Genomic DNA, 22,568 nt, shown 5'->3' with positions numbered 1-22,568 from the left:
AGAAAGAATGTATCACGTCAATATTTTGAAACGGTACCATCGAAGAGAAGTTAATCTTTGCGTAAATTCCTTTGACGAAGATAGTTCTTCTTTCGGCTTGGATACAAGTGGTGATTCGTACGAATGTAGAGTTTGTATTATAGATGACGAGTCTTTTACAGAATCGAAGGAGCTACTGGATATCTTAACGCATGATCCCTCACCAAAGAAGTCAAATGTCAACATTAACAACGACTTGTCAAATAAACAAAAGTCTCAAGTAAGTGCCTTAGTAAATTCATTTTCTGACGTATTCACAGAGGTACCAGGACTTACCACCACTATTGTACACAAGATTGAATTGTCGGATCATGAACCAGTAAGGCGGAAAATCTACCCTGTTCCCGTTCACTTACGGAAAACTTTTGATAATGAGGTTGACAAACTATTTAACTTAAACATCATAGAACCTTCGAAATCAGCTTTCTGTTCACCAGTTGTTATGGTTAAGAAACCCGATAATTCTTACCGACTTGCCCAAGATTTTCGTTATTTAAATACTATAACTAAATGGGATGCAGAACCCATGCCAGTAATTGATCATGACTTGTATAAATTCCATGACTGCAAATTCTTCTCGGAATTAGACATCTCACAAGCATACCATCAAGTGCCGTTACACCCAGACTCGAAACCATACACTGCTTTCCCTACTCATAGAGGTCTAATGCAATACCGCACAATGCCTTTCGGCTTGGTTACCGCGTGTGCCACGTATATTAGGCTTATGAGAATAGTTCTTTCTGATCTAAAGAATGTATCAGTGTATTTTGATAATATTTATATCATGACAAATGTCTGGGAAGACCATCTAAATACACTAGCGCTTGTTTTGAAAAGACTAAGAACTCATGGCCTTACAGTTAAACCACAAAAGTGCTTTCTTGGCTATCATAAGGTACAATACCTTGGGTTCATTATCTCTGATAACAACTTTTCACCACTTCCTAATAAGACCAAAGCTGTTTTAGAAAGTACGTTCCCTGCTACCAAAAAGTTATTAAGAAGTTTCCTTGGATCTGTAAACTTCTATAGAAATTTCGTACCAAATCTAAGTAGCTTAACTTCAGTTCTTACAGACTATTTGAAAAAGGGTGTCAAGGAACCTCTTAGTTGTTCTGAGGAAGCCAACCAAAGCTTCGAAGAAATTAAGAGTATATTTTCAAACCCCCCTGTCCTAAAATTACCAGATATTAATAAAATATTTTGTCTCCGAACAGATGCCTCCCATTCTGGACTCGGGGCTGTACTACTTCAATATTATGAGGAGACACCTTTCCCAGTATCTTTCGCCAGTAAGAAGCTTCTGCCCAGAGAAGAAAGATATTCCACTGTGGAGAAAGAATGTTATGCTTTAGTATGGGGTATAAGTAGATTTAAATACTACCTATACGGTAAACCCTTTGTGCTTGAAACAGATCACAAGCCACTGATGTACTTGGAAAACTTTAAAGGGTCAAATAGCAGACTCTTGAGATGGGCTCTGGCTATTCAGCCCTATAAGTTTAAAGTCGTTTATATTTCTGGCTCTGAAAACCACTTTTCAGATTGGCTGAGCCGAGGTTGTATTTAGTGCTTTTCCCTCTGTTCGTTGACTTATTGACTCCGTCCATAAGTTTTGGAAGGGGGTATTGTGAGGGAAAAGTAGGTGTAAGTGGGGTTAAGGTTGTTCGGGCAACCAGGAACCATTAGCGAGTTACGTTGCGCGCGCACACACCCCCCCCCTCTCTGGCGGGCTGGGGCAAAACTAGTTCCTGGTGTCCGATTTGTTAAAGTTTCTACTCTTGGTAATATTGACCTTACCTGGTGTGGACTGAAGTTTGGAGAGTCACTTCGCCTCCACTCTTCTCCTAATCAGGTAGGGTGATCTACCAGGAGTATTACTGTTTGTTCTTTTCTAGTGTTTGCTGGTTACCAGTAATGATTTTGGCATTTATCATTCTTTTTCTTTCTTAAATGTTATATTATCATGACTATGGGTAACCAGTTTTATTTTCTCTTATTTGTCAGCTCTGTTCCTGGCGTGGTCTTCCAGGATAGACGCCAGATAAAGGGGCAAGACGTGTGTTAATAATACTTATTAACATTATTCTACAACTACCGGCCCTTACCTATTCTACTTGTGCTCCATCCAAGTGGTAGGAGATTCCAGAACATCGGATTACCATCTGCCCAGGATAACCTACATAAATAACATCAGAGGAACTATCCAGGGCCATACCTACTCCTACCCAACTACAAGAACTGAAGGCCATTTTTTTTTTATTATATTTAAATTTTAAGTAAAATTCTAATCATTTTTCTTGTTTTTCCTAAATCATTTCTTTATTTATTTTTCCATTAGTTTCTTTTGTTCAGTTGGAAGGCGTTCCACTGACACAGGGCACTCGATGTTGTAACACTGCTTCTGGAGGACCGAGGAGTGGCACATTTTTAGGTGAAAGAAAGTACAGGAAGAAGAACGACACACTCCTTTAGACAGGAGTTTGCTACATTTTTTGGGATGGTCAAAGTTGCATGTCCCATTTTTTTCCCCTGTTATTACATGCTTACAGATGCCCCAAGCATAATATTTGCACAAATTCACCTTTGGTTGAGAATTGTTGGGAGGTGTGTTGTCAATTTCTGCAGGTTCTGGGACTGCACTATAATCCTCAGTATCCAAGCCAGGGCCACCCCGTCCTGGATTCCATCTACTTTCCCCAGTAGAGGAAGAAGGAGGAGACTCCTCTCCAACATCTGTACTGTGGGCCATGGTCTTGTGCAATGATGGTTGTATATTTACGGTTTTAGATGGTTGTATATTTACTGTTTTTGTGGTGGTTTTGGCAGTGTCCCTAGGAGAGTCTGGGCTGGCAGTAAGGCTGGGGGCTGGGTCTGGGTCAGCACTGGGGCTGGGGGCTGGGGCTGGGTCTGGGTCAGCGGCTGGGCCTGGGCCAGCGGCTGAGCCTGGGCCAGCACCAGCACTGTGGGTATTAGTGCTATGACTGGGGGAGCCTGGGCCAGCACCAGCACTGTGGGTATTAGTGCTATGACTGGGGGAGCCTGGGCCAGCACCAGCACTGTGGGTATTAGTGCTATGACTGGGGGAGCCTGTGGCAACACCAGCACTGTGGGTATTAGTGCTATGACTGGGGGAGCCTGGGCCAGCACCAGCACTGTGGGTATTAGTGCTATGACTGGGGGATGGGTCTGGCTTAGCACCATGTGGGTGACTAGATAGTTTCGAGTCATCTGTTGTGGTATGGACATTCTGCATTTTTTGATACACTATCTCTTGCTCCCATGTTTTATATATTTTTGGTAGACTATCCAAGAGGTCATCCTTGTTTTCTTGATTATTTTTATCATTTATTACTCTCCTTAGTACCTTTCTGATACCTGCCCAAAGTTCTACATCTTTATTGCACAACCAGAAGCACCTTGCTAGTTCGAGGTCATTTTTTGAGGCTGTATTTAGTCTAGTACAAGATATATGGTGTTTGGAAGAGCATAGGTTGCATGTGATTCTGGATTTCCTTCCTAGGATTTTTTTACATGTCCCACAGATATGCTGTGCTGACATCCTGTCTGTATCCTACTACACTCTGTATGCCACGGAAGAAAACTGATTTCCACTTTACCTTTCTCTTGCTGGTGCCAGTAATATGCAAGATGTATTCATACGAACCAAGTTTGCAGTATGTGGGTGGTGGTGTAGGGTGGGTGGTGGGTGTAGGGTGGGTGTGAGCCGGGCAGGACTTGCCCACACTGCCACACTTCACTATTATTTTTTTTATTACTATTATTATTATTATTATTATTATTATTATTATTTAAATTCCTTTTATGTAGTGCTGCACACTGTTTATCTCAAGGATATACACTGTATTCTTTCAAAATACACTTTTCACTGCGCTATACTGGGATCATTGTTTTATTATTTACACAGCAGCTAGGCCTACGCTAACTTTCCCCTACACTTCTAAGGAAAAGATTATTTCCTGTTTAGTAGAGGTAACGGTTGTATGCTCAATTTATGTATGCTGTGATTCCCTGCACCTCAATGCTACCACCACTCGTTTCATATCTTATGACTATAGTAGTTACTTATCCGTTATTAACACTTCACTGGACCTCTGGCAATAGTTCGCTAGTGCCAGTCGCTTGTAAGATATTCCCCTATCTACACTATATATTGTATGCTATACTTGGGGATAATTAAGATTACTCTTATCTACAATTTAGTTCACTATGTCACTGCGCATATATACCCTTGTCACTCATTATATTACTTATAGATAGATCGATATTTGTTTATTTCCACTTGTGTCGACATCCGGCAATAATTCACTAGTGCTGGTCAGGTCTATTTCCCACGGTAACCGTTTCTCCACCGGCACTCTCCATGTGACACTATAATCCATATTTTCCTATTTAGCGTTCACTGATATTCCTTTTTTGTTTGTTCAAAGGAGTATATGCACTTTATGGTTGCACACGCTTATTTCCCGCATTCTGTTCCTTCTGCTACTATCAAGACACGCAGTTTTTGACGGAGCACAAACGCGCGCGACTATCCCCTCTTGGTGCCTTTACACTTATTGTGTGAGGATACAAAATTTTTATTCCATTCAGATGTTAGGAATGACTGATTTAAATTTTCACTTACACAATGGAACATTTTCTTTATTGTAGATAATAAAATACGTTCACTACACGTTATTAATGTTGACTTTTCATGCATCACATACACTGAGGCCAACATTATCTTTACGTTAATGTCGTCATGCATTCATGATACAAATACTGATGATAGTTGGAATGTAATACTCCTTGAACTGTGACTGTTTTGTACTCTGTTGTACAGTGATTGTGCCGAGTGAGGTACTTTATGACACAGGAAATCATCAGAGTAACACATATACCTGATCATACAGGAACACCATCATGCAACAAAGAACAGTGTGTGTTCTCATGCTGATTGCTGCCATCTTCTTCTTGGCTGTTAATTACCTCCCTCATAAGACGTTTGAACCCACGTTTCTCAGACACATAGCAGAACCAGTGTCTGACCGACCTCAGCCCAGAACCTGCCAGGAAATGCTGCCTTTTTACAGTGAATCAGAAGTGAAAGGTAACTATGCTTGCAAAGATTGATAATGTGTCTCTGGCTATATTCATCTCGTCCTTTATTGTAAGTAATGGGTTTGGAAACCTTACCCTGTGTGTATCTTACTTTATATATGAGAGAATATAATGGAGGTGGAAACCTGTGAATCTTACTATACGTTTATGAAAACAAACCACAGGACGGGTGGGGTTTGAATTCATGGTTGGAGAATCATCTGTAAAAACTTGCACTTGTGGTCAGAGTGCTGGCCCATGCTAACTTCTCTATGGTGTATACAAATATACCTAATTGGACGAATCTTATTACAGCCAAGTGATCCAGTGGTTAACTCACTGACCTGGAGAATGTTAGGACTCACTTGCTATAGGTTCACGCCCCATCCGTTCCGTGGTTTGTTTGTAATTGTGTTATTACGATTTCGTGAGTTATACGTATATGATGTGGATGTAAAAGTTTATCTGTGATATATATATATATATATATATATATATATATATATATATATATATATATATATATATATATATATATATATGATCGTAAAACTGATCAATTTGCAAAAACTCATTTAAAATTAAGTCCTTTCTAAAATTTTCTTTTATACGTTTAAAGAGAGAGAGATAGAGAGAGAGAGAGACAGACAGATATTTAGTGAATATTAATCAGTATTCAGTAAAATAATATTTTATGTTCAGTATGTTTTGAGACCAGACATGTGATATGTAGGAAGACAGGTTAGTGTGTGTGCGTGCGTGCGTGTGTGTGTGTGTGTGTGTGTGTGTGTGTGTGTGTGTGTGTGTGTGTGTGTGTGTGTGTGTGTGTGTGTGTGTGTGTTACCATTTTGTCCTAGGCACATGTCGATTAGACACTAGGCCTGGTGTGTGTGTGTGTGTGTGTATGTGTGTGTGTGTGTGTGTGTGTGTGTGTGTGTGTGTGTGTGTGTGTGTGTGTTAGTTACCATTTTGTCCTAGGCACATGTCGATTAGACACTAGGCCTGGTGTGTGTGTGTGTGTGTGTGTGTGTGTGTGTGTGTGTGTGTGTGTGTGTGTGTGTGTGTGTGTGTGTGTGTGTGTGTGTGTGTGTGTGTGTGTGTGTTAGTTACCATTTTGTCCTAGGCACATGTCGATTAGACACTAGGCCTGGTGTGTGTGTGTGTGTGTGTGTGTGTGTGTGTGTGTGTGTGTGTGTGTGTGTGTGTGTGTGTGTGTGTGTGTGTGTGTGTGTGTGTGTGTGTGTGTGTGTGTGTGTGTGTGAGTGTGTGTGTGTGTGTGTTAGTTACCATTTTGTCCTAGGCACATGTCGATTAGACACTAGACCTGGTGTGTGTGTGTGTGTGTGTGTGTGTGTGTGTGTGTGTGTGTGTATGTATGTATGTGTGTGTGTGTGTGTGTGTGTGTGTGTGTGTGTGTGTGTGTGTGTGTGTGTGTGTGTGTGTGTGTGTGTGTGTGTGTTTATAGATGCTTATAATCTTCCTGGGGAAAATATTTCTTGGTAGGTCATTCCAAGCTTGAGTAACAGTAGGCCTTTAGGCCTACAGTTGTGCTTCTGCTATGAATATTTTGGTATAAATATGTCAACAAAATTGCTATAATGCTTAAATCCTTAAACCACTTAATACAAGTCCAGTGTGTAACAGGTGCTGGACTGAACAAAAGTTTGGTAGCAGAGAGCTGGTGTTTACCACAGCCACGATACCTGCCTCTTCCCCCAGACAACATGCACAGTAAGTATCTTTAATACACTGTTATACAGTCACGATACCTGCCTCTTCCCCCAGACAACATGCACAGTATCTTTAATACACTGTTATACAGCCACGATACCTGCCTCTTCCCCCAGACAACATGCACAGTATCTTGAATACATTCTCATACACAGTATCTGTAATATTCTCTCACACACATTATCTCTAATACTCTCTCATACACAGTAAGTATCTCTAATACTGTCTCATGCACAATAAATATCTCTAACACTGTCTCCCACACAGTATCTCTAATACTGTCTCATTCACAGTAAGTCCAACACTCACACACAGTATCTCTAATACTGTCTCAGACACAGTCTCTAACACTCTCTTATACACAGTAAATCTCTCTAACACTCTTGCATCACATAATGACTTACCTAATAAGTCACTAGTCTGAGGTACACGGGCACCTAGTAATATACTAATGTTCTTTCAGATGACACAGAGTTATTACAATCAGCTGTTGTAAAACTTATTTAGATTCTATAGTTTATAGACAAACACCGAGTTTTACGTCTTACAATGAAGATTGAGACACTTATGCAGCATATGGGAATCTTTATTCAGGAAACGTTTCGCCACACAGTGGCTTCATCAGTCCAATACAAAGAGGAAGGCGTAAGGAGAGGAGGAGTATGAGGTAATCAGTCCCTCAGCCTGGATTACCTCATACTCCTCCTCTCCTTACGCCTTCCTCTTTGTATTGGACTGATGAAGGTACAGTGTGGCGAAACGTTTCCTGAATAAAGATTCCCATATGCTGCATAAGTGTCTCAATCTTCAACTTGTCGGTTTTTCAAACCATTCATCACGTCTTACAATGCATCTATATGAGCATGGATTACCTCTTCAGTATATTCATAGTACGTAATTTCGTACTAAGGTCTTCATAAGGGATGACCTCTGGGTGGGTCTGTTAAATACAACAGCCAGAGTTGAAGTCTTGACTTTGAATAAACAGGAAAATTCTTCACAATGAATTTCTTAACAGCTAAAACAAAGTGTAAATTTTTTATATGTTTTATACAAATAACCCGCACACAGAAGAGAGGAGCTTACGACCGAAACGTCGTCGTAAGCTCCTCTCTTCTATATGAGAGTTATTTGTGTATTGTTCCAGTCACGGTATTGTGCCTTATTTTCTTATTTAATATCTTGTAGTTTGCCCCTAGAAATACAAACAAATACGTAAAAATGTGTAGAAATATGTGGAAATACTTGGAAATAAGTGGAAATACGTAGAATAACGGGAAAATAAGAAGAATTACCTTCGTATTATGAGGATAATAGTTTTAAGCAAATATTTATTGTCGCACTGCATGTATTTGATCACTGTAAGAATTTGTATACTGAATATAAATATATTATAGAACTTATACTGTTGTCCAGGGAAGAATATAAGACAGTATCGTGGCTGGAACAATGTCACAGTACCGTGGCTGGAACAATATGAGTCACAGTACCGTGGCTGGAACAATATGAGTCACAGTACCGTGGCTGGAACAATATAAGACACAGTATCGTGGCTGGAACAATATGTCACAGTACCGTGGCTGGAACAATATGTCACAGTACCGTGGCTGGAACAATATGTCACAGTACCGTGGCTGGAACAATATGTCACAGTACCGTGGCTGGAACAATATGTCACAGTACCGTGGCTGGAACAATATAAGTCACAGTATCGTGGCTGGAACAATATGTCACAGTACCGTGGCTGGAACAATATGTCACAGTACCGTGGCTGGAACAATATAAGTCACAGTATCGTGGCTGGAACAATATGTCACAGTACCGTGGCTGGAACAATATGTCACAGTACCGTGGCTGGAACAATATGTCACAGTACCGTGGCTGGAACAATATGTCACAGTACCGTGGCTGGAACAATATGTCACAGTACCGTGGCTGGAACAATATGTCACAGTACCGTGGCTGGAACAATATGTCACAGTACCGTGGCTGGAACAATATGTCACAGTACCGTGGCTGGAACAATATGTCACAGTACCGTGGCTGGAACAATATAAGACACAGTACCGTGGCTGGAACAATATGTCACAGTACCGTGGCTGGAACAATATAAGTCACAGTATCGTGGCTGGAACAATATGTCACAGTACCGTGGCTGGAACAATATAAGTCACAGTACCGTGGCTGGAACAATATGTCACAGTACCGTGGCTGGAACAATATAAGTCACAGTATCGTGGCTGGAACAATATAAGTCACAGTACCGTGGCTGGAACAATATAAGTCACAGTATCGTGGCTGGAACAATATAAGTCACAGTATCGTGGCTGGAACAATATGTCACAGTACCGTGGCTGGAACAATATGTCACAGTACCGTGGCTGGAACAATATGTCACAGTACCGTGGCTGGAACAATATAAGTCATAGTACCGTGGCTGGAACAATACAAGTCACAGTATCGTGGCTGGAACAATATGTCACAGTACCGTGGCTGGAACAATGTCACAGTACCGTGGCTGGAACAATATAAGTCACAGTATCGTGGCTGGAACAATATAAGTCACAGTATCGTGGCTGGAACAATATGCCACAGTACCGTGGCTGGAACAATATAAGTCACAGTACCGTGGCTGGAACAATGTCACAGTACCGTGGCTGGAACAATATAAGTCACAGTATCGTGGCTGGAACAATATAAGTCACAGTACCGTGGCTGGAACAATATGTCACAGTATCGTGGCTGGAACAATATGTCACAGTATCGTGGCTGGAACAATATAAGTCACAGTACCGTGGCTGGAACAATATGTCACAGTACCGTGACTGGAACAACATGTCACAGTACCGTGGCTGGAACAATATGTCACAGTACCGTGGCTGAAACAATATGTCACAGTATCGTGGCTGGAACAATGTCACAGTACCGTGGCTGGAACAATATAAGTGTCCATACCGTGGCTGCAACAATATAAGTGTCAATACCGTGGCTGGAACAATATAAGTGTCAATACCGTGGCTGGAACAATATAAGTGTCAATACCGTGGCTGCAACAATATAAGTGTCAATACCGTGGCTGCAACAATTTAAGTGTCAATACCGTGGCTGCAACAATATAAGTGTCAATACCGTGGCTGCAACAATATAAGTGTCAATACCGTGGCTGCAACAATATAAGTGTCAATACCGTGGCTGCAACAATATAAGTGTCAATACCGTGACTGCAACAATATAAGTGTCAATACCGTGGCTGCAACAATATAAGTGTCAATACCGTGGCTGCAACAATATAAGTGTCAATACCGTGGCTGCAACAATACAAGTGTCAATACCGTGGCTGCAACAATATAAGTGTCAATACCGTGGCTGCAACAATATGAATGTCAATACCGTGGCTGCAACAATATAAGTGTCAATACCGTGGCTGGAACAATATAAGTGTCAATACCGTGGCTGGAACAATATAAGTGTCAATACCGTGGCTGCAACAATATAAGTGTCAATACCGTGGCTGCAACAATATAAGTGTCAATACCGTGGCTGCAACAATACAAGTGTCAATACCGTGGCTGCAACAATATGTGTCAATACCGTGGCTGCAACAATATGAATGTCAATACCGTGGCTGCAACAATATAAGTGTCAATACCGTGGCTGGAACAATATAAGTGTCAATACCGTGGCTGGAACAATATAAGTGTCAATACCGTGGCTGCAACAATATGAATGTCAATACCGTGGCTGGAACAATATAAGTGTCAATATCGTGGCTGCAACAATATGTGTCAATACCGTGGCTGCAACAATATGAATGTCAATACCGTGGCTGCAACAATATAAGTGTCAATACCGTGGCTGCAACAATATAAGTGTCAATACCGTGGCTGCAACAATATGAGTGTCAATACCGTGGCTGCAACAATAAAAGTGTCAATACCGTGGCTGCAACAATATAAGTGTCAATACCGTGGCTGCAACAATATGAGTGTCAATACCGTGGCTGCAACAATATACGTGTCAATACCGTGGCTGCAACAATGTAAGTGTCAATACCGTGGCTGCAACAATGTAAGTGTCAATACCGTGGCTGCAACAATATAAGTGTCAATACCGTGGCTGCAACAATATAAGTGTCAATACCGTGGCTGCAACAATATAAGTGTCAATACCGTGGCTGCAACAATGTAAGTGTCAATACCGTGGCTGCAACAAGTGTCAATACCGTGGCTGCAACAATATAAGTGTCAATACCGTGGCTGCAACAATATATGTGTCAATACCGTGGCTGCAACAATGTAAGTGTCAATACCGTGGCTGCAACAATATAAGTGTCAATACCGTGGCTGCAACAATACAAGTGTCAATACCGTGGCTGCAACAATATAAGTGTCAATACCGTGGCTGCAACAATATAAGTGTCAATACCGTGGCTGCAACAATGTAAGTGTCAATACCGTGGCTGCAACAATACAAGTGTCAATACCGTGGCTGCAACAATATAAGTGTCAATACCGTGGCTGCAACAATATAAGTGTCAATACCGTGGCTGCAACAATATAAGTGTCAATGCCGTGGCTGCAACAATATAAGTGTCAATACCGTGGCTGCAACAATATAAGTGTCAATACCGTGGCTGCAACAATACAAGTGTCAATACCGTGGCTGCAACAATATAAGTGTCAATACCGTGGCTGCAACAATATAAGTGTCAATACCGTGGCTGCAACAATATAAGTGTCAATACCGTGGCTGCAACAATATAAGTGTCAATACCGTGGCTGCAACAATACAAGTGTCAATACCGTGGCTGCAACAATATAAGTGTCAATACCGTGGCTGCAACAATATAAGTGTCAATACCGTGGCTGCAACAATATAAGTGTCAATACCGTGGCTGCAACAATATAAGTGTCAATACCGTGGCTGCAACAATACAAGTGTCAATACCGTGGCTGCAACAATATAAGTGTCAATACCGTGGCTGCAACAATATAAGTGTCAATACCGTGGCTGCAACAATATAAGTGTCAATACCGTGGCTGCAACAATTCACCAAAATCCTTGATCCATTCTAGACCATTGTTAGGTTTTATCTGACTAGGAACTTGACAGTGGTAGAGAACTGCAACAGATTCCTCATCCAAATGCTGACTTTTTGTGAAGTGGAGTGACAGAATCAACACTGATCCCTGAGCACTAACCAACCGTCTTCAATCTTCTTGTGACGAATGGTTTCTGCTTCGTATTGTACTGATGTAGCTACTGTGTAGGCGAAACGTTTCCTCAATAAAGATTCCCATATGCTGCATGAGTGTCTCAATCTTCAATCTTCTTCTAACTAATCTACTCACTATAACAAGACAAGCGGTTGTCCTACCAGAGATGTGTTATTGTAATTACTACAGTCATAAGTGCTAAATCTACAAGGATAATGTAGCGTTGTAGGGTAGGGTGTAGTTAAGGTGTAATATATCTGACCAGAGACCAGAGGGGTGTGTAGAATATGTCATAGGTATAGTAAGAGCAGTGAGGAGTTAGGTTAGGTTAGGTTTGTCAGGAAACAGGACAAGTGTTTCTTGACGCGGGTCTTAGTCATACGATAACCCGCAGCTGGAGCTTTTGGTCATCTGACCGAGGCCTTCCGCTGGTTAACCCCGCCATCCCTTTAAAAATTTAAGTGGAAAGTATAATCAGAGTTAGTGTAATAAATCTGCTTTTGACAAAAAGGTCAAACAGGGAGTCTGTGTCAAAGGTGGAGCTTTCAGTAAAGATGTCAGATAAAGTAAGGGCTTTAAAAACCAGAGATACAGAAGGTGATAAATGAGATTCTCAAATACAAATCGGGAAAATAAGCCACTGTCATCTAATTATCGCCCAATAAGCCTGATATTAAGTAGATGGATTTTCAGAATCAATGATATTTGATATAAATGGAATCACGTCGAATCCTAAAACCATTTGGGTTTATGGCCAGCCTTCATTGATGACCCACTGGGACTCCAGTGCAGTTATCATGGCCGGCCTTCAGTGATGACCCACTGGGACTCCAGTGCAAAGTTATGATGGCCGGCCTTCATTGATGACCCACTGGGACTCCAGTGCAGAGTTATCATGGCCAGCCTTCAGTGATGACCCACTGGGACTCCAGTGCAAAGTTATGATGGCCGGCCTTCATTGATGACCCACTGGGACTCCAGTGCAGAGTTATCATGGCCAGCCTTCAGTGATGACCCACTGGGACTCCAGTGCAAAGTTATGATGGCCGGCCTTCAGTGATGACCCACTGGGACTCCAGTGCAAAGTTATGATGGCCGGCCTTCAGTGATGACCCACTGGGACTCCCGTGCAGATTTATCATGGCCGGCCTTCAGTGATGACCCACTGGGACTCCAGTGCAGAGTTATCATGGCCAGCCTTCAGTGATGACCCACTGGGACTCCAGTGCAAAGTTATGATGGCCGGCCTTCAGTGATGACCCACTGGGACTCCCGTGCAGATTTATCATGGCCGGCCTTCAGTGACGACCCACTGGGACTCCAGTGCAGTTATCATAGCCGGCCTTCGATGACGACCCACTGGGAATCCAGTGAAAATAAGTCCCACTGTACGACTTTACTGAATTATCGTGGTTTGAATGTATACAATATACATCTTATTCTTTCCATTATATCTATGTGACCTCAAAACCACTGTCGAAAAATGTTTCCAAAACGTTATTATTTACTCTTTTACAGACTGTTCGTTGCCTTACGTCTCAATGAACACAAAAGGACGTCTGGGCAATAAAATGTGTCAATATATGTCTCTAGCACTTTTAAGGAAAGTGTTTGGGATAAGGGTAAGTGTTAATACTTTTAAACACTTGTTATACTATCCTAGCTTATTCTCTTATAAATGAATAATTTTCTGATGTGTGTTCCCCCTCCCTCACTTCTGTGTTTTTCTTCTTACTCTTTGTGAGCCCCTAGCTCCCTTCCAATGCTCATTTTCTTTGTCTTGGACTCCACTACTACTACTGATGCTGCTGCTACAACTACTGTTGCTGCTGCTACAACTACTGTTGCTGCTACTACTATTAACTATTGTTGCTGCTGCTGCTACTACTACTAACTACTGTTGCTGCTGCTACTACTGCTATTACCACCTCTACTACTACTACTGTTTCTACTATACTACTACTACCACTACTACTAGTATTACTACTACTACTCCCTTCCCCGCCCTCTACCATATTGTCTTCTGGCCTTCTCTACTTTTCTCGTCCAAGTTTTAACTTGACAATGGTCCAACACGGACTGAAACTTCGTCAAAGTTTCTCCCCTAAATGCTGGTTTCTGACGAATCTAAAATTCCACGATACCCTCCTCTCAGTTTATAAATTAGCATATTTATAAAGATTTCTAACAGGAATGCGTTCAAAACTGACTACTGTGGCACGATCACTTTTTTTTTATCCCTCCGATACAGTGTGTCGCCACTTTTTTTTTTTAAAAGAGCCCGGGTAAATCTTATTATTTTTTTTATCGTGGTCCACTGCTTCAGATACCTTACTGATGCGTCTGAAAACTTGGTAGGCAAGAATGATTCTCGTGAATCAGCAATTTGACTCAATTCTCTATTTATTTTTCGTAAGGAGACTTTTGTATCGGGTTTATCTGATCTGTATGGAAAAATCTCAATGAAATGGGTAATTTAAAATATGAGGAATGACCTCGCTTATACTTTTTTTATTATTTTTTTTTAATTAACACATCGGCCGATTCCCACCAAGGCAGGGTGGCTCGAAAAAGAAAAACTTTCATCATTCACTCCATCACTGTCTTGCCAGAAGGGTGCTTTACACTACAGTTATAAAACTGCAACATTAACAGCCCTCCTTCAGAGTGCAGGCACTGTACTTCCCATTTCCAGGACTCAAGTCCGGCCTGCCGGTTTTCCTGAATCCCATCATAAATGTTATTTTGCTCACACTCCAACAGCACGTCAAGTATTAAAAACCATTTGTCTCCATTCACTCCTATAAATACGCTCACGCATGCTTGCTGGAAGTCCAAGCCCCTCGCACACAAAACCTCCTTTACCCCCCTCCCTCCAACCCTTTCTAAGCCAACCCCTACCCCGCCTTCCCTCCACTACAGATTTATACACTCTCGAAGTCATTCTGTTTTGTTCCATTCTCTCTACATGTCCAAACCATCTCAATAACCCCTCCTCAGCCCTCTGGATAATAGTTTCAGTAATCCCGCACCTCCTCCTAACTTCCAAACTACGAATTTTCTGCATTATATTTACACCGCACATAACCCTCAGACATGACATCTCCACTGCCTCCAGCCTTCTCGTTGCAACATTCACCACCCATGCTTCACACCCATACAAGAGTGTTGGTACAACTATACTCTCATACATTCCCCTCTTTGCTTCCACAAAGTTCTTTGTCTCCACAGACTCCTAAGTGCACCACTCGCCCTTTTCCACTCATCAATTCTATGATTCATCTCCTTCATAGACCCGTCTGCTAACACGTCCACTCCCAAATATCTGAGTACATTCACCTCCTCCATACTCTCTCCCTCCAATATGATATCCAATCTTTCACCACCTAATCTTTTTATCCTCATAACCTTACTCTTTCCTATATTCACTTTTAATTTTCTTCTTTTACATGCCCCACCAAATTCATCCACCAACCTCTGCAACTTCTCTTCAGAATCTCCCAAAAGCACAGTGTCATCAGCAAAGAGCAACTGTGACAACTCCCACTTTGTGTTGGATTCTTTATCTTTTAACTCCACACCTCTTGCCAAGACCCTCGCATTCACTTTTCTTACAACCCCATCTATAAATATATTGAACAACTACGGTGACATCACACATCCTTGTCTAAGGCCTACTTTTACTGTGAAATAATCTCCCTTTCTCCTACATACTCTAACCTGAGGCTCACTATCCTTGTAAAAACTCTTCACTGCTTTCAGTAACCTACCTCCTATACCATACACCTGCAACATCTACCACACTGTCCCCCTATCCACCCTGTCATATACCTCACGAAATCGTAATGACACGATTGCAAACAAACCGCTGGAGTTTTGAGACTCTCTGACCGCGGGTTCAATCCCGGCCGGGGTATGGTCTGTCATATGCCTTTTCCAAATCCATAAATGCCACAAAAACCTCCTTACACTTATCTAAATACTGTTTACCTATATGTTTCACTGTAAACACTTGGTCTACACACCCCCTACCTTTCCGAAAGCCTCCTTGTTAATCTGCTATCCTACTCTCCATCTTACTCTTAATTCTTTCAATGTGAGGGAAAAGTTCAATAGATAGGAGTAGAGATATAGTAGTGATAGTTTCATTGCCGGCTACTAGTTAAGGTAGGGTAAGTCACGCTCCCGTTTTTCGGGCCTTTTCTCCCACCACCCCTAAAGTGATAGTTTGATTGCCGGCTGCTTGTTAACGTAGGGTCAGTCTAGCTCCCGCTATCCCTTCCCCTCCCTCTTCCACCCCCCCCTCGAAAGGTGACGTGTGGGGCTCTGGTCAAACAGTAAATCACTCGACTCACAGCTCCCAACACTACTGTAAGTACATGCCTGCCTTGTATTCTAGTGGATTTATTGGTTAAAAGCTTCACTTTTGACCAATAAACTTAGTCCTTTCAGTCTTGATCTAGGTTGACTGTTGTAATAATCACCACGTCTTTTGAGTATTGTACACTGCCATGGGGAGTGATTATTTAAGCAGTGGGTAACCTGTCTATCTTTTCAGCTTGGATGACAGTGAGCGTCACCTGTCAATCAACGAGAAGAACAGGAGACGGACTAACGTCCTGGAGACGTCCCATTTTGTATTGAACTACCTGTGCACCTGTATGAAATTGCAGGACGTAACCCCACATCATTGCAGCGGTAAAGAACCTGCTTTCCTGTCATCGGGATAATAATCACGGCGATTCTCTGTGAAGAACTAGCCAGTGGTGGTCACCAACACCTGCGACCCCCCCCCCCCCACATCAGCAACGGCTACGATTTCAACAAGCAGTGTCACCAACACCAGACACCCAAGTTTTAAATTAGCGTTGAATTCAGTTATCATTTATATTTTTCATTTTCTTTAATGTAGGATTAATATTTCATATTTAAGTGTTTTACATTTTATATTTTCTACATAATAAAGTGTTTATGTTTGTCTGTTATTATTTCTTTTTCTATTCACTAATTTTCCTGAGGAGGAGCCAGCCTTGGTAATACTGTCTGAAGTTGTTACAGGGCTGAGTAAGCCTTCACAAGTGGCGACCTTGCCAGGATACAACTCTACTGAATCAAGATTCAACTCCATCTCGAATCTACCATTGGACCTTCAACGCTGCATACCACAGACGGTTATCACCAGCCATGAGTAATCATTCTCTATGGTAGGACTACAGTACTGGTATTTAAAAGATTTGGTTATTGTTATAGTCTCAATTTATTGTAAGTCAAGTCAGGCAGGATATAATATTTAATTCTGCCACCTATTTGTGTGTGAGCTTGAAACACTTTGGAGGATTAGACTCTAGGGACCCGAGATTTTCCAGTGACAACTTGTTTCATTGAGCTCTTCATTATATCAAGGGAACTGTCATAGGACACTCTTGATTTGTTGGTGAGAAGATTGGATGGTCAAGGGACCCCATTCTACTTACTGTTTGCTCGGAGCCGGCATAGAACCCTTCGTTTTCGTTAATACATATTGTTTAATTGAAGCAGGGATCGAGCCCTCTGGTTTATTTACAGTTTGAGCGGAGCAGGAATTGAACCCTCCGTTTTCTTTAATACCCGTTTCATTTCCCCTGATAGTTTAAGTTATTCTTGCAAGCATGGAGGAATACCAGTTTTGGATGAATGCTGGAAGTAAGTTAGGAATAACAGGGAAAAATTTAGAATTTTTCATTAGTGCTAAGATCCAGGAAAGACTTGAAAGAGAGAGAATTGAGAGAGAAGACAGCTAGAAAGGGAAAGAGAAGAGAATAAGGAGAGAGAGAGAATCGAAAGAGAAGAGAAAAAGGAGAAAGAGAGAATTGAGAGAGAAATCCAAGAAAGACAGTTAGAAAGAGAGCGAGAAGACCAAAAAGAGCGTGATAGACTTGATCGTGAGGAAAGAGCTAGGGAACGTGAGGAACAAGCTAAGATACGTAAGGAACAGGTTAAATTAAGAGGACTTGAGGAAAGAGCAAAGGATAGAGAAGTTGAGGAAAAAGCTAGAGAACATGAGTTAATAGAGAAAAGGATCGCGAGCTCGAAAAATCTCGCCTTGAATTAGAGAATAAAAAGTTAACTTTTACTCAACAACAATTAGAGGAAGGAGTAATGGAACAACGTGCAGTCAGTGCACATATTCCAACACCTAATTTACCTCCCTTCACAGAGGGGGAAGACATAACTTCATACATTATCAGGTTTGAAAATACCGCTACCCTCTGTGAATGGCCTGCTGACACCTGGGCTACCAGGTTAGGAATGATATTTTCTGGTACAGCCTTAAATATCTATGCAACTTTGTCGCAGGATATCATATGTAATTATAACCTACTGAAGAAGTTTATCCTTAAAGCATATCAAAAAACCACAAATACTTACAGGAAAGATTTCAGGTATGCCACCTTACAGCCTGGCCAGAACTTTCAGCAGCTACAGGTAACACTCTTTCGTTTGTTCGACTTTTGGATAGAGAGTTCAGGAATTGATCACAGTTATGAATCTCTTAGAGACTTCATGGTTGCTGACCAGTTCCTGACAGCTCTTCCCCACCAGATACGAACATTCATCAGAGAACGTAACCTGATTAAAGCTGAGGAAGTTGCTGAGGCTGCTGACCTGTATGCTGAGGCTCACAATTCCTATAAAGACCTAAAGGGATCGAACCCTAAGGGCAAGGGTTCATCAGACCTTAAGAAATCAAAGCCTCTAGTGGAAAGTAAAATGACTTCTTTTATTCCTGTTTGTCATTTGTGTGGTGTTAAGGGACATAAACGTCCAGATTGTCCTTCTAAGAAGGTCCAAAAAGTTGGAAGATGTTTTAAAGACTGTAATGACCAAGCACCCTTCTGTTCAGGAACAGTTAATGGACTTAATGTATCTACCATTTTACGAGACACTGGATGCACATGTATAGTCATTTCTGATAAGCTGTTCCCTAACCTTAAAGAAACTCATTCCTCTGCTATACTTTCAAACTACTTGGGCCGTACGGACACTTTTCCTACCATCCGTTGTTACATTAGGTCTAAATGGTTCACAGGTTGGTCTGAAGCCGTACTAGTTCCCATCACTTCTTGCTCCGTACTAATAGGTAATGTAAAAGGTGCCATTCTTCCTTCCGAGGTTGACCTTTCATCACCAAAGATGGATATAAGTGTTTCAGATCCTCTTCCTGTAGAGTCAGAGAAGCCCCTCGAAAGTTCAGATGAGACAATGTCTCGCGATATTCATGTGGGAATAAAAACCAGTGATGCTACTCTCGAAAGCGAGGAAGTAGGATCACAAGTTCTCTTGTTAGATGAAAGTGAAGGTATCACCTCCGATACCATAAATGTCTTGACTAGGGCTCAGACCAAAGCCCAGGCTTTCCCTACTGTCCATCCTTTGATTTTCCCTGACTTTAAGCCTTTAGACATATCGAAGGACTCCTTTGTCAAGTTACAACGTAATTGCCCTCCTCTTCAGAATTGCCATAATGCCGCTAAACAAAATCAAGTTATCCAAAGGAAAAACTTTTCATATAAATTTGAATATATAAAAGGTATCTTGTACAGGTCAGTATTCAAATTAAATTCAGATGAGATAGACTATTCCATCTTAGTTCTTCCAAGTCAATGCAGAGAGACTGTTCTTAAAATGGCTCATGACCTGCCAGTGGCCGGACATTTCTCGCATCGTAAAACCTTAAATAAAATTAGGGAAACCTATTTTTGGCCAAAAATGTCCTCAGATATCACTACTTATTGTAGATCGTGTAAAGTTTGCCAACTGTCATCCTCCCGAGGTACCAGGCGAGTACCTATGGTCAAAATGCCAATCTTTACGGTACAGTTTGAAAGAGTAGCTATTGACATCGTTGGTCCTTTATCTCCACTTTCATCTGGGGGACATAGATATATATTAACATTAGTTGATTATGCTTCGAGTTTCCCTGAAGCCATACCCTTAAAGACCATAACTACTACAGAGGTGGCTGAAGCCCTTTTGTCCATCTTCAGAGTGGGCATCCCTAGAGAAATTTTGTCTGACCGTGGGACACAATTCACATCTGACTTAATGCAACATCTATACCAACTTCTGGGAGTGAAGCCTCTCTTCACCACACCCTATCATCCCAGCTGTAATGGGAGGACTGAGCGCCAGCATTCGATTCTCAAGTCTATTTTAAGGAAACTTTGCTCCCTTAAACCTAAGGAGTGGCATCGTTACCTACCCTGTGCTTTGTTTGCCATGAGGGAAGTTCCCAGTGACTCTTTGGGGTTTTCACCTTTTGAACTTCTCTATGGTAGACAGGCCAGAGGTCCACTGTCCATCCTTCATGACTTATGGACTAACGAGGAGGTAAATGCTGAGGTTCAGTCTTCTTACCAGTTTCTCCTTGACCTTAGATCCAAACTTGAGGAGACCTCTGACATAGTTTCGAAAAACCTAAGCTTGTCAATGGACCAGTACAAAACCTATTTTGATTCCAAAAGTCAGAGGAGAAATTTTAAAGTAGGAGATGAAGTTCTTGTACTTTTGCCTATCAAGTCAAATAAATTATTAGTAGCATGGAAAGGTCCATATAAAGTATTAAAAATTTATGGGAAAGTTGACTACCTCATAGAAGTCAAGGGGAAACCTAAGCTTTATCATATCAACATCCTTAAGAAATATTACCGAAGAAATTCGGTTAACTGCCTTAATAACTTTGACTTAGTTTTTCCACACGAACTTGATAAGACAACTGAAGAATGTAAAGTGTGCGTAATTGACATCTCTTAGACCATGATGAAGAACTACATGGTGACTCTTGACCACTCGGACGCAACCACCATTAATATTAATGAATCTTTGGATGACCATAAGAGACATGAACTACTTCAATGTGTGAGTAACTTTTCAGACGTTTTTACTGATATTCCAGGTGTTACCTCCACGGTAGTCCATAAGATTGACTTAGTGAAGGACAATCCTATCAAACGGAAATTATACCCAGTTCCAGTTCACCTTAGGGATGCATTTGACCGAGAGGTAGACAAATTATTAAAACTAAAGATCATTGAACCTTCAGTATCTGCATATTGCTCACCAGTAGTCATGGTTAAGAAGGAGGATAATTCATATAGACTTGCTATTGACTTCAGAGGCCTTAATGCTATAACTCGGTGGGATGCTGAGCCTATGCCCTTAATAGATAGCGATCTACACAAATTTTATGATGCTTCCTTCTTTCCAGAGATTGATATTGCGAAGGCATATCATCAAGTAATGTTAGATCCTTCTTCTAAGCAGTACACCGCTTTTCCTACACACCAAGGACTGATGCAGTATAGAACTATGCCCTTCGGTTTGGTAACTGCCTGTGCTACCTATGTGAGACTGATGAGAAAGGTCTTGGGTAATATGCCAAATGTTTCAGTTTATTTTGATAACATTTACGTAATGACATCTACGTGGGGTGAACATATCCAAACATTAACATCAGTTTTGCGTAGGTTACGCTCACATGGCCTCACTGCCAAGACGAAGAAATGCTTCCTTGGGTATAACAAGATTAGATATCTTGGACTGATACTTTCTAATAACTCTCTGCAGCCTCTCCCCAGTAAGATCAAAGCTTTATTAGAATTTAAATTCCCCAAAACCAAGAAGCTCATGCGAAGCTTTCTTGGTTCTGTAAATTTTTAGGCACGGTTTATCCCGAACCTTACTGATCTTACAGGCATCTTATCTGACTTCCTTAAAAAGTCTGTGAAGGAACCTCTTGAACTTTCCGACGTAGCTCGGGAAAAGTTTAATGAGATTAAAAGTATCTTTTCGAAAGACCCTATACTTAAGATTCCAGATATTAATAAAACATTTTGTTTGAGAACTGATGCCTCCAATACGGGCTTAGGTGCGGTGTTACTACAATACCATGATGGTACTCCCTTCCCTGTATGCTTCCTAAGCCAGAAACTCCTTCCCGCAGAAACAAGATACTCCACAATAGAAAAGGAATGTTTAGCCCTTGTGTGGGGTATCTCCAAACTTAAATTTTATTTGCTGGGAAAAGAATTCATTTTAGAAATGGACCACAAACCTTTGATATACCTAGAAACTTTTAAGGGAACCAACAGTCGCCTCTTGAGGTGGACATTGGCACTCCAGGCTTTTAAGTTCCATATTGTGTATATCAATGGTTCATCCAATTATTTCTCTGACTGGTTAAGTCGTGACAGTCAGTAGAAGATTTGTTGCCTTACGCGACTTCCACATGTTAGAACTTTTTCCTCGCCTATTCTTCTTATACTCCTTGACTATAAGTCTTGGTATGGGGGAGTGTGAGGGAAAAGTTCAATAGATAGGTGTAGAGATATAGTAGTGATAGTTTCATTGTCGGCTACTAGTTAAGGTAGGGTAAGTCACGCTCCCGTTTTTCCCGCCTTTTCTCCCCCACCCCTAAAGTGATAGTTTGAAAGGTGA

General features: G+C 41.4%; 1 protein-coding gene across 3 annotated transcripts in view; it reads left to right on the top strand.

Annotated features, from left to right (window-relative positions):
* The window catches only part of LOC128700881 (galactoside 2-alpha-L-fucosyltransferase SEC1-like), a 58,201-nt gene that overhangs the window by 24,018 nt on the left and 11,615 nt on the right, over positions 1-22,568 (top strand). For 2 of the 3 annotated variants that reach the window (XM_070104739.1, XM_070104740.1), the window contains 3 exons: positions 4,959-5,155; positions 6,790-6,876; positions 13,611-13,714. In XM_070104739.1, coding sequence (XP_069960840.1) covers positions 4,959-5,155; positions 6,790-6,876; positions 13,611-13,714 — 388 coding nt within the window. The remainder of the gene's footprint in view (positions 1-4,958; positions 5,156-6,789; positions 6,877-13,610; positions 13,715-22,568) is intronic. The other variant, XM_053794352.2, reaches the window with a different exon arrangement.

Source organism: Cherax quadricarinatus, chromosome 94 (assembly GCF_038502225.1).
Source record: "Cherax quadricarinatus isolate ZL_2023a chromosome 94, ASM3850222v1, whole genome shotgun sequence".
Taxonomy (NCBI): Eukaryota; Metazoa; Arthropoda; class Malacostraca; order Decapoda; family Parastacidae; genus Cherax; species Cherax quadricarinatus.
The sequence above is the reverse complement of the archived record's forward strand: the minus strand, read 5'-3'. Positions and strand labels throughout refer to the sequence as shown.